Source organism: Vipera berus (assembly GCF_964194415.1).
Source record: "Vipera berus genome assembly, chromosome: 1".
In the NCBI taxonomy this organism is placed as follows: Eukaryota; Metazoa; Chordata; class Lepidosauria; order Squamata; family Viperidae; genus Vipera; species Vipera berus.
In genome coordinates this window covers 208435493-208448164 of record NC_138202.1, presented here as the reverse complement: position 1 = coordinate 208448164, position 12672 = coordinate 208435493, and the positions used below count along the sequence as shown (strand labels likewise).

The 12672-nt window shown below is 39.5% G+C and overlaps 1 protein-coding gene across 1 annotated transcript in view; it reads left to right on the top strand.

The window, feature by feature from the left end:
* SERPINE3 (serpin family E member 3) overlaps nucleotides 1-10425 on the top strand; it is a gene marked incomplete at both ends in the record, with an annotated part of 48741 nt that extends 38316 nt beyond the window's left edge. Inside the window, 5 exons of the mRNA XM_081344337.1 lie at nucleotides 3109-3307; nucleotides 3804-3904; nucleotides 5106-5192; nucleotides 7177-7260; nucleotides 10382-10425. Coding sequence (XP_081200463.1) covers nucleotides 3109-3307; nucleotides 3804-3904; nucleotides 5106-5192; nucleotides 7177-7260; nucleotides 10382-10425 — 515 coding nt within the window. The remainder of the gene's footprint in view (nucleotides 1-3108; nucleotides 3308-3803; nucleotides 3905-5105; nucleotides 5193-7176; nucleotides 7261-10381) is intronic.
* Between the last annotated feature and the right edge of the window lie 2247 nt (nucleotides 10426-12672).

Genomic DNA, 12672 nt, shown 5'->3' with positions numbered 1-12672 from the left:
CTCTCTCTCTCTCTCTCTCTCTCTCTCTCTCTCTCTCTCTCTCTCTCTCTCTCTCTCTCTCTCTCTCTCTCTCTCTGCCCAACCAAGCTCACAGGGTTGTTGTTCCATGGAATAATGGGAAAAGGAGCATTGTGTTCACTGCTTCAAACTCCTGAAAGAACGCAAGTTGTAAATCAAGCAAACATAAAGATGAGTAAACAAGGAACCTCAGAGAATATGCAGTAGTGAAAGAAATGACTCCGATGTCTGAATTCTCTGCAGGGGAGCCTCGCCACTATATTTGCAGCTAGGGAAATAGTCCTAAACTGTTAAAATGTCAAGCAAGAAGAAGTGGAGAGCAGCATAGTGTTTTCTGTTTTCAAAGAGGCATACAGCCCACAGCCTTGCTCGTCAGCACTTTTTCTGTAGCTTCCAGTCTTCTCTTGCCAGTTGCCCTTTAATATATTTTTAGTCAAAAGCTGCCAATCCTTTCCCACATTCTGCTCATCAGAGCACTCAGGGTGACCAAATGACATTGTAAAATACAGTACAAAAATATTAAATAGATGGTAAATCCAGTTAACTATTAAAACCTTGGTGAATCAAAATATATATTTACAGATTATCTAAACCAATGTTTCTCAACCACAACAACTGTAAGATGTGTGGATTTCAACTCTCAGAATTCTGGCTGGGGAATTCCGGAAGTTGATGTCCACAAAGCTTAAAGTTGCTGAGGTTGAGAAAAACTGATCTAAACGCTGATACAATGAGCACCAAGAAAGTGTGTTCCACAGACTTCAAACAATGCAGGAGAACACACAGTTGTGTGGTGGAAATTATAAGTTTGATGTGCGTTCCGATTTTCATCCTGCCCCTAAAACTTGTAGAAGTGAAAACATATCCCAAATCCTGCTTAGCTCAGATTTGCCTTTGAATGGTGGTCTGAAGTATTTTATTTAATATATGCATATATGCAACATCTATGATTGGAAATAATAATAATAATAATAATAATAATAATAATAATAATAATAATAATAATAATAATAATAAGAAGAAGAAGAAGAAGAAGAAGAAGAAGAAGAAGAAGAAGAAGTTGGAAGGGACCTTGGAGGTCATCTAGTCCAACCCCCTGCTCAGGCAGGAAACCCTATACCATTTCAGACAAATGGCTGTCCAGTCTCTTCTTAAAAACTTCCAGTGTTGGAGCATTCACCACTTCTGGAGGCAGGTTGTTCCACTGGTTAATTGTTCTAACTGTCAGGAAATTTCTCCTTAGTTCTAGGTTGCTTCTCTCCTTGACTAGTTTCCATCCGTTGCTTCTTGTCCTGCTTTCAGGTGCTTTGGAGAATAGCTTGACTCCCTCTTCTTTGTGGCAGCCCCTCAGATATTGGAACACTGCTATCATGTCACCCCTCACCCTTCTCTTCGTTAAACTACACATACCCAATTCCAGCAACCGTTCCCTATATGTTTTAGCCTCCAGTCCCCCAATCATCTTTGTTGCTCTTCTCTGTACCCTTTCTAGAATCTCAACATCTTTTTTACGTTGTGGTGACCAAAACTGGATGCAGTATTCCAGGTGTGGCCTTACCAAAGCATTGTAAAGTGGTATTTAGTACTTCACTTGATCTTGATTCTATCCCTCTGTTAATGCAGCCTAGCACTGTGTTGGCTTTTTTGGCAGCTGCAGCACACTGCTGGCTCATATTGAAGTGATTGTCTACTAGGACTCTGAGATCCCTCTCACAGTTGAGGTCTCCAACCTTTTTCGATTGGTGGACCAGAGGGAAAGGGAGGGGGAAGCATTTTATGCACACGCGCACACACAAACTGGGCTGCGAGCACACATGACGCAAACAGGGCAGTGCTAGCACCTGCATAACACTCACTAGCACCGCCCAATTTTTGTCACGCAGATGCTAGTGCCACCTCATTTTCACTATGTGGTGCCCCATTTTTGTTGCGCAGCATCCCGCTTTTGCCGCATAGTGCCCCATTTTTGCCATGGGGCATCCCGTTTTCACCGTGTGGCACCAGTTTGTGTAGCAGCAGCCCTAGCACAAGTGGGGTGAGTGTGCGCACTGGCCAGCCTGTCCCGTGGCCCAATGGCCAGCAGGCCACAGCCCAGTAATGGGAGAGGCCCAGTGGTGGGATTCAGCTGGGTCACACCACTTCAGCAGAACTGGTTGCTAATTTTTTGTTGCCCAGGCCCAGAATGGATTTCCAGAAGCAGCATCCACACAGAGAACCGGTTGTTCACATATTTGAATCCCACCACTGGCTGCGCCCATAAGTTGGGGATCCCTGATATAAGGAATAAGTTGCTTCTTGTCCTGTTTTCAGGTGCTTCGGAGAATAGCTTGGCTCCCTCTTCTTTGTGGCAGCCCCTGAGATATTGGAACACTGCTATCATGTCACCCCTCACCCTTCTCTTTGTTAAACTAGACATACCCAATTCCAGCAACTTTTCCCTACCTAAAACCTAAATTAGTGTAATATAGTGGCTAAGAAATTGTGCTGTAAAACGGAAAGTTCTTGATTCCAGTTTCATTTCTACTGTGAATTCAGTTGGCTACTTTTGATACATCACTCTCTTTCCATTCATTCCGTATTTGCAATAGGGTAAATATTTTTACTAAATTTATAGGACTCTAATCAGGATTTTTACTGCTACAATAACAGCAATGTTTTACCACTATTGCAAAAACTGCCATGCAATTAAATGTAGGTGATGCTTTTTAAAGACTATCACCCAGCACATTTCTGTTTGGTATATGTCCATAAACATAAAATGCGAAATAAATTTTTTTTTCAGATGGATCAAATATATGAAGTATTATTTTAAAATGCTATAAAATATGCAAATAATGGTCAATGACAAGAAAGATTTGAGGGAAAGGCTTTCAGTCCGCTTGGTTATCTAGATGTAATTATTTATCAAGGATCTGGCCAAAAAAAAAGAAGGCTTTTCCGAATGCTCAGAACTAAACAAGTATAGCTCATTAGGTCCTTGGTGAATAGTGTTATGGAGCTGAAGTATCACTTCTCAGAATGTCTTGCTGCAATTACTGAAAATCCTGGTATGTTTGTTAATAGTATACCACTGTTTTTTTTGACTTGCAGGTGAATTTCTAGTGGGCTCTCTGGATAAGATCAGTGTGGTTGAAATACCTTATCTGGAGGAGAAGGTTAGCATGTTTGTGGTGCTTCCATCCAACAGGAGAACCTCTCTAGCCAGGATTGAGACTTACTTCTCAGCTCAAACCTTATCTCTATGGTCCAGCACCTTGAGAAGAACAGCAATGGATATCGTTCTCCCTAGGTAAAGAATCAATGTACATTCGGTTGCTTCAACATTTGGATCCCTGCTCGTGTTCGCTGTGCGTGTAAAAGATACGGACTTGACTGTAGACAAAATGCCATGATTATGGATATGAAATATGGTTGGGAAGAGGAGAGGACACAGCTATAGCATCTGCACCTGGGCTGCCTAAAATCCTAAGTGTAGAAATCCAAGGATAAGACCTTGGAAAAACTATACAGAAATGATTACAAGTGCATGCTTTAAGCCCTAGAAACAGAGAATGAGGACACACAACTTTTTCTTATAAATATGCAATATGCAGGATGGATTGTGTGCTCTTGAAACATTGCTGGATTGCAATTCCAGTCATATCTCATTCTTTGCCTTGCTAAGTAGGCTGTTGGGAGGTGAAGTTCACTAAGCCCTGGAGAGACCATATGTCACCTTGCCCATAGAGAAATTGTACTGAAAAACAACATAGCATGTTTATAGTGTTCATTTATCAACTTTCCAGGTTCAAAATTCAAAATCACTTGGATTTAAAGTGGATTTTACCTGCATTAGGAATTACAGACATGTTTGACCAAACTGAAGCTAATTTTAAAGGCATTTCAGGTAAGCTTACCTATACAACGTTTTCAGGACAAATGCCATATGCAACTTTGGGGGCTTAGGAGCCACAGTCTAAAAAGTAGACAGGATCGGAATAAAAAAGGAAAAAGCACCTAAATTTAATTAAAAGTGAAATAATATAATACAACAATCTCTTATATATTTAAAGTTTTCCCTCTTCTGTGATATTGTAAATTACAATTCAATGGAAACTTTTTGGAAGATCTTAGGAACCATATGAACATTATATTGAACTAAGGGCTCAGATTATAAATTCTGCTCTGTGGCCAATGATTCATCACAAAAGATCTTCTAATTGGAGTTTTGGGTCTATAAAACAGTAAGCTTTCTAATCATGGGTGGACATGGATTATTTCAGGAGCAAGAATGTACCTTGTACTCTGTCCATTTCACACAATGCTTAATTTGAGTCTCTTGTCATTTAATATGTTTCGCCATGAAGCTTACATATCAGTTCATTTATCATGGCTAACTTATGCTAGAAGTGCATTGAAAAGCTACATTTTTTTTGTTTTTACAACCCTGCAATCCCTTTTTATCAGGGTAGAGTTGGGGTGATTGAATGGAGATGAGCATTTACTGGCCGGATGCCCTTCCTGATGCCTACTCAGAGTTCGCAGCAGATATGTTCTCATTGAGCTCTAATAGAGAAACATCTGCCACTGCCTAGGATTGAATTCTCCCCCTCCCAAGTGTGAGGCAAGGGTTTTCACCTCTAGGCCATCGTGCATTCAAAAGCTACAATATTGCTGTTAAAATGAAAATCCTTCAGTTGAAAAGCCCTCGGTAGATCTTTAATACAAAGAGCAAGAATAAATAAAATAGACAAAGGTATTTTGGATAAGGATCATTTTTTTTGGTAAGGATAAGGTAAGGGTAAGGATGGACTTTTTAGTAAGGATAGTTTTGTACTGGGGGACTTCTTCCGTCATATTTGATGTTAGAAGAGTTAGGGGTGAAAATGTTGAGTCAGTTCTCATTGCAATTCATGTATTCATTAATGGAGGGTCTCCACTTCATTGGGAATACTTACTAAATTAATTTTATAATTTCTGGAAGAAACTCTCTCATTTCCACAGAGAGTCTCTTTTCTCTCTGACAGAAATCTCTCCTGAGCAGTTTCTTCTTTGAATAAGTTGTTTTGGCTTTAGGCTGGCAAATAATAGCCGCTTTTGTTTGCTAGAACAAGGAGGCCTTTACATCTCAGAGGTCTTTCACAAAGCAAAGATTGAAGTGACAGAAGATGGTACAAGAGCCTCAGGCATTACAGGTAAACTAGAGCGAATTGGAAATGATGAAGCTGGAAAACTAGCAAATGGTTTATTTATTTAAGCAGCACTTCTAACACAAACATCTTTTTTTCATGACTCAACAAATAGAGCTCCTTGGGGCAATCTGTTTGCCCACAAGAAGTTTTAAAACAACTTAACCCAATTGGAGCCCCATCAAATGTTATTATCAACCATGCACCTATGATATTGAGAACAAATCCTGTTTTCCATGTCATATCATGGCTTGCAGTTTGCCGCCTGGTGGCAAACAGGAAGCAAGCTTTCATCCCTACAGAAGAGATTCCTCTCTTACATCAAATTTCATCTCTGACAAGTTTGGGACCTCTTTAAAAAAACACATTATTTTTCATGTTGACTTTCCCCAGGCATTAACCTTTTTGTTGTTTTTTCTGCTGTAATTTTATAATGCTGTTTGAATAATTGGTGGGATGTAGACTTCAGAATTTCTACAGTGAGAAACAATATAGACATAATTATAACAATTCCAAGAATAACAAGAAAAGAATTCCCAGTCAGCATGGTCAAATCCAGTCAGCGGATTTCAAGAAGTTGTACTCTGGAGGTAAGCAAAATGGGGAAAACCATGTTAAATGCTGCACCTAATAATTTCAGTCATTCAGAAATGGGCTGCAGCAAATTCCAGTCCAATAGCTTGGGAGATCTCAGGTGGGACTTATTTCGACCTCATTATATATATAGTATTGACATGTGAACCAAAAAGGACCAGCAATTGTATTTATTGGCTAACAGTCATCTAAATTTTTGCAAAACAGTTCTTGGCTAGTTGCACAATACACTTTTCTAGCATCTTCTCTTGGCTCCAATTCAACCCCTTCATTTGTAGGATTGCTACAATACTTTGGGGCAAAAAAAGCAGGGAAATCAGAAGGCTACAGGGAGAAGAGGAAGATTGTAGAAGCCACTATTATTCCTTCCTACAGTATGACCTTCTAAAGATCGCAGAGGGAGTAATTCACATTGAGTGATGTGACTTTGTATCTTTTATGATTATAAAAAGGAACAACAGATGTGGACAGACATAAAACTAATTTAAAAAATGGACATGGGCAGACTTAACAAGATATAGTGTTATATTGTATCTTATAATTCTAAACACTATTTGTGTTTCAGCATTATTCCTCATACTGTAATTATATTGCTAGGATATGGCCACTCATGCTCACGGCAGTTTCTCAAACCCTATCAGCAGGATTTGGGAAAACAACGTTTGTGGGAAGACCAGATAGGACAAAATAGGTGTATTTTGGGAGGGGGGGAAATCCCTCAAATTAATCCAACCATGATTTAGCATGTGCTGTAAGAAGTCTTGGAGTGAAATTTAGATGGGTGAAATGGTAGGCAGGGTGATGTAAGGTCTGGCCTGGAAAGACCAATAAGGATGTCTTGGATTGCAACATTCCATTACTGATCCCACTTCTTCTTATTGTCATTAGGACTGAGATGTTCTAATCTTGTAGTAAAGGTAGTCCTCGACTTACAACAGGTCATCTAGTGACTGTTCACAGTTACAATGGCACTGAAAAAAGTGACGTATGACCATTTTTCACACTTATGACTGTTGCAGCATCTCCCTGGTCACATGATCAAAACTGAGATGCTTAGCCACTGGTTCATATTTATGATGGATAGGCAGTGTCCTGGGATCATGTGATCACCTTTGGCAACCTTCTGACAAGCAAAGTTAATGGGTAAACCAGACTCACTTAACAACCGTGTTACTAGCTTAACAATTGCAATGATTCACTTAACAACTGTGGCAAGAAAGGTCGTAAAATGGGGCAAAACTCACTTAACAAATGTCTCACTTAGCAACATAAATTTTGTGCTCAATTGTGGCCGTACGTTGAGGACTACCTGCATTTAGTTTTACTTTCTGTGAGATATTTGCAATTGAACAAATGTAAATAATGCCAGATATTCACCAACTGTTTTACATCACAGCTATGTTGTTGTTAAAAAGATCCAGAGCTCCTGTCTTCAAAGCTGACAGACCTTTTAATTTCATTCTAAGCCAAGCCAGAACAGGTAAACATGGGTAATTTTAGCCATAAAAATGTATTATGATAGCAAAATATTGCTGCTTTTTTGATAGGTTAGTAGTTTGACATTTCATAATGCAAAGATCTGTTTTTTTAAAAAATTGTTTATAATTTATATGGGCTCATCTTAAATATTTGGCTCTGGGCAACTAACAGTTAAAAACAAAATGAAAACAGTCAGCAAAATGATAAATAAAAGAGCAGCTGAACATCAACACTAATAGCCATCATCTCCAATCAATATAACTGTGAAATGGGCTCACCTGTACTTCCAGGACCTCAGGATTAATGGTGAAACAAGATTGTGATGGCCTTGCAAAAAGCTAGCAGGGTCAGGGTGAGTTTGATTTGCAGGGAGATGATGTTCCAGAGAACAGCTGCCATGACAGAAGCAGCTCTGTCTCACAAATTTGCCTTCATTTGTGAGAAACAGCTCTCTTCCTGGGTCCCACTGGATGTCACTCTCTCGCTGATGGGTCCCAAAACCTTAGCAGCATCTAAACCACGGGTGTCCAACCTTAGCAACTTTAAGACCTGTGGACTTCAATTCCCAGGATTCCCCACCAGCATGGGAGTTGAAGTCCATAGGTGTTAAAGTTGTCAAGACTGGACACGCCTTGATTAGGCTAATAGAATTTTAATACATTAAGTTTATCAATCTGGATGGCAAAACTGCAAATGACCACTAGGGGATGAGAACAGTACAGTTTTCTGTTATTTTCTTTACAGCTATCTAGTGGTCATTCATATTTTTTAGCATGCTTATCTGAATTCCATTATTCTACTTTTAAACTATAGGCATCCAAGCACTTTCACCTTATTCATTCTGTTGAGGTGCACCAATTCATAGGCATTGAGGTGTTATTTTCTTAAAATGGCACTGACATGATTCAGTTAAGAAAGGAAACAGATATCAAGGGGGCTATGCTTTCTACTGAAATATTCACTCGTGCATTGCCTTCTAATTAAGTAAAGTGCTTGAAATTTGTTTCATACCATCAGAAAGGTACTTGCTATTGTCTTCTCAGTGAACCTTTACTACCAGGGAATGAATGGAAGGAACAGTTGTGTTGAAAATAACCAGTACACCAAAGACTAAAGGCCAAACAAAATCAGAATTTGCCTTTGCTATTATGATGACTAGCTCATCCATAAGGCACACATTTTTCTGACATTTCTTCCTTTGCATTGCGTTTTTTTCCCTTCAGGATATTTTTATGACCTTTTTTTTTAGTAATTGTGAGTTCTGACTGTTCCATTCTAACCCTTGTAAGCATTTCAAATTTCAGAACTTGCTTTGCAACATGACTCCCATTTTCCCCCCCATTGACCTCAAGCAGAGGGAAGGGATCTGCAAGAAGGAAAAATACTATCGTTTTTTACACACTCTGTAACTGTGCAGTTTTGAACAAACTTTCATCTCTGCACAGCTTAAGACTTAAGCAGAAGTGTGCGAGGCAGAAAGAGACAATTGGCCATGGCTGCCTGGCCCCGCCCCCTTCACCCTGTCCCCTCCATCCCAACCAATCCACTGTGGGCATCCCTTCCCCGCCATTCCTCCTCTTCCGCTCCTCCCCCACTGTCTCACCCCAGGCAATTTGACATGGGGCAAATTGCCATGGCTGATTCACCATGTAGGACAACTAGCTACGCATCCTGGCAGCCAATTCATGCACCGAGGGGTGGGCCTCTGGCTTTCCATGGATGTGACATACAGAGAGGGTGCCAGATGGGGCAGACAATGGCCTCAGGTGCCGGGAAGCGGGGGATGTGGCAGTTGCTGTGCGGGGCAACCAGGCCACTGCTTCCTACTTGCACTTGGCTTTTCGAGCTATTTTGATTGTCGGCAAAATGGTTTTAGAAGTTGTTTAGGTCCTCGCAAATACATCTTTGCAACCGCCTGCTTTAAAAACAAAGCCCAAACAGTCCTCAAGCAAAAGTAACTTTTTCATATGGCCATATCCTCTTTCTCTTCTTCCACAGTTGAAATGGCATGCTAATTGCATATGCTATATACATGTGATAAAACCCACACCTTTGCTCTGTGACGTTATGTTGTAAATATAGAAGGTATTACATTGCTAAGCATTAATGTTTATTGGCAGAATGTTAAATTGAGTCTTTTAAAATCAATACAGTGGTATGTCAGAAATAGAATCTGCAGATTGCTTTCTCTTCCATAACAGGTTTCTCATACAAAATGTTCACATTCAGAATGTTGCTTTTAGCCACAATTATCCAAAACTGCGTATCTTATGCTCCAGAACAAATGGTTCCCCCTATTCAAGGCCAGATAAAGTATCTTAGTGCCTGGGATAACAAATCTGAGATATTTTAAAATTTCATTTCATTTTTGAAGTGCTTTCTTTCTTCTTTCTTTCTTTCTTTCTTTCTTTCTTTCTTTCTTTCTTTCTTTCTTTCTTTCTTTCTTTCTTTCTTTCTTTCTCTCTCTCTCTCTCTCTCTCTCTCTCTCTCTCTTTCTTTCTTTCTTTCTTTCTTTCTTTCTTTCTTTCTTTCTTTCTTTCTCCTACCTTGCTTGATGGCTCTTTTCTGTTAGCTGTGTTAGAATAGCATTCATTTATCAAAGTTGTAGACATCTTATTTTTCACCTTCCAATATTATGAATTTCCAAGAGCTTGTGATGTACTGTATGATGTACTGTATGATGTACTCCCTAATATGCTGTTTCTCAACCATGGGAACTTTTAAGATGCATGGTTCTCAACTCCCAGAATTCTCCAGGCAGTTGCTAAGGTTGCCTAATTGCTTAGACAAGATCATTCTGTTTTATCCAAAAGCCTTTCTCAACTTGCTGTCTTCCACAGATGTTGGGTCTATATTGCTTAACCAAGCCAGCAAGTTAGCAAAGACTCTAGAAGAAAAATCCATTAAAGTTCTTACTTTGCTATAAGCCAGGGGTCCCAATCCCCACTCCATGGCCCATTGGGAACCGGGCAGTGAAACTCCATTTGCACAAGTAGCAGGCTTGTGTATGAACCCTCCCCCCCTTTCTGCCGCTGCCAGTCCACAGAGCCAGAAAGGTTGAGGACTTCGCCTATAAGCAATATGTCTAAACTGAGGCTGAACTGAATCTTTTTTTTTTACAGGTTCAATTCTGTTCATAGGAAGACTTACAAATCCTACACAGTAAACTTAAAATTAATCCATCTACTTGTCTACTTTTCCAAAGCACTGAGGCACTACTATACATATCTAAGCAGCACATTTGATCTTGGATCATTTTTCTCTTTTAATGACCCTGTAATCCATCAGGGTGGAATCGGGGTGACTGAACAGAGCTTAAGCATATTCTGGCCAGATGCCCTTCCTGACGCCTATGCAGAGTTCACAGCAGACAATTACTCATTGGGCCCAGAGAGAAATATCTGCAGCTACCTAGGATTGAATGCACGGTCTCCTGATTTTGAGACGAGGGCTCCACCTCTAGGCCACCACCGTTTCATCTTGGAATATCCAGAGGAAATTATGGGAACTATAAATCATACTGATAATGGGGGGGAGTTGGGGGGGTGGCTAGGAAATGATGACCTGTGATGCTACCAACTTTAATTCAAACGTATTAAATGAATGGTGACAGTGGGGGAAAACTGAAGTACAGGCACTAGATATAGTAATGGCTGGAAATGTTGTCTATTTGGAAAAAAAGTTTCATACTCCTACCTAACTAAAGGTTTACTCTCAAATGTTTATATCATATGGATTGTTACTGCTGGTATTTGTAGATAAAGTCTACTATTTGAACAGATTTTGATGATAGTGCATTATAGACTTATCTTTGAGCTACCTTGATTGGGACAATGTGAGTTTGTAATAATTCTGATGCTGATATCTTATTGCTGTTTATTTTTGGGGGGGGAATCCATTGAACTACTTCTGAATAAAATATTTAAGAGTTGAACTGACCTCAGCATTCTGTCGGTGATTTCTTTGTAACTCAAAGTTGGCGTGCTTGTGTGCTAAATTGCAGCGGCTTTTAAAAAAATAACTATGTGCCCTCTTAGCTGTTTTGCTGATTGTTGAAGGAATCCAGCCAAGCAATCAGCCAGAAGGGGTTTCTGACCTTCCTTTCATATCGCCAGTCGGGGTTTTCTCGAACCATAAAACACAGCTGAACAAAGAAGCCCAGATCATATCCTCACAAGTGGCATTTTCAGTAGCTTCTCCATAAACTCCTACTTCTGGCTCTGATTAGACCGCTCCAAAGGTGGGAAGAATACACGACCAACATTAAAATTAACATTATTAATTCTGCAAACTATTATAGATTCATATTAACAAGAATTATGATGAATCTCAATTTACATTATGAGATAAAATATCTGCCCAGTGTGGAATGTTGTGATATTGTAATAGAACTATAAGGTTATAATAGCATTATATATTGCAAAGTTACCTGATATTGTAATGGTACTTGCTGAAATAAGATTTCACATAGCAGATAAAAAATAGCTTTTTGCGAAACACCAATGTCTGTAATATTCCCAGTCAAACTCCGAATACTGAATTGGATGGAGATAATGCTGTACTCCAAGGAGACTGATCCGAGCTATTAGTTAACAGTCTTTACTATTGTTATTAACAGAAGAGCACTCTTCTTTCTTTCCTTCCTTCCCATATCAAAATAACCGCCTTTTAATCTATATGACAATCATGCATGCATGTAACTGGGTCAGCAGGAAGCATTATTTTGGGTACAGATGTCATCTTTTAGACTGCTTTGTTCACAGTAAATTTCAGCTCCATGTATTCTAGTGGATTTGAGATAGCTGCGCAAATTCTGTTGTGGGATAAAATAGCAAGGCTTCTCACATGTACGCACGTTTGAATCTATGTGGGATTGGTGGGGTTTTGCCAAAAAAAAAATGTTCACAGGACCCCCTCTTGATGAGAAAAAATATTAGTAAACTTGGGAGCACATTGACTCCTGGAAACCGTATAAAACACCAATACACGGTGTGTGTTATTTCTGCTAATGATGGCAGTTTGGCAATATTATCTGCTGAGATAATCAGCTTTGTTAGCAAAAATGTTTCTCACCAGTCCCTTTTTGGCTCTGTTCTCTGCAAGAGGAGAAAAAAAAAAGTAACGTAAATAGAGCCCATGTGAGTGGGCTGTTAATGGAAGAGTTGCCAAGTCTATATGCAAGTTTCTATGTACAACTGCAATAATGAAAATTTCTCCCCAGCTTTTGAATCGTTAGAGGCTTACAGACTTTTTAAATTCAGATGTTGTCAAAAATATACCATAAGCTATTCCTACCCTTGTTGCCAAAAGAGCTTCTAACACAATAAACATTAAAATAAGAATCCCGTGGCAGCTTTTTGTAGATTTGTATCGAACATTGTTTATAGAGCTCAGCTGTCTTTTGCCTAAAATA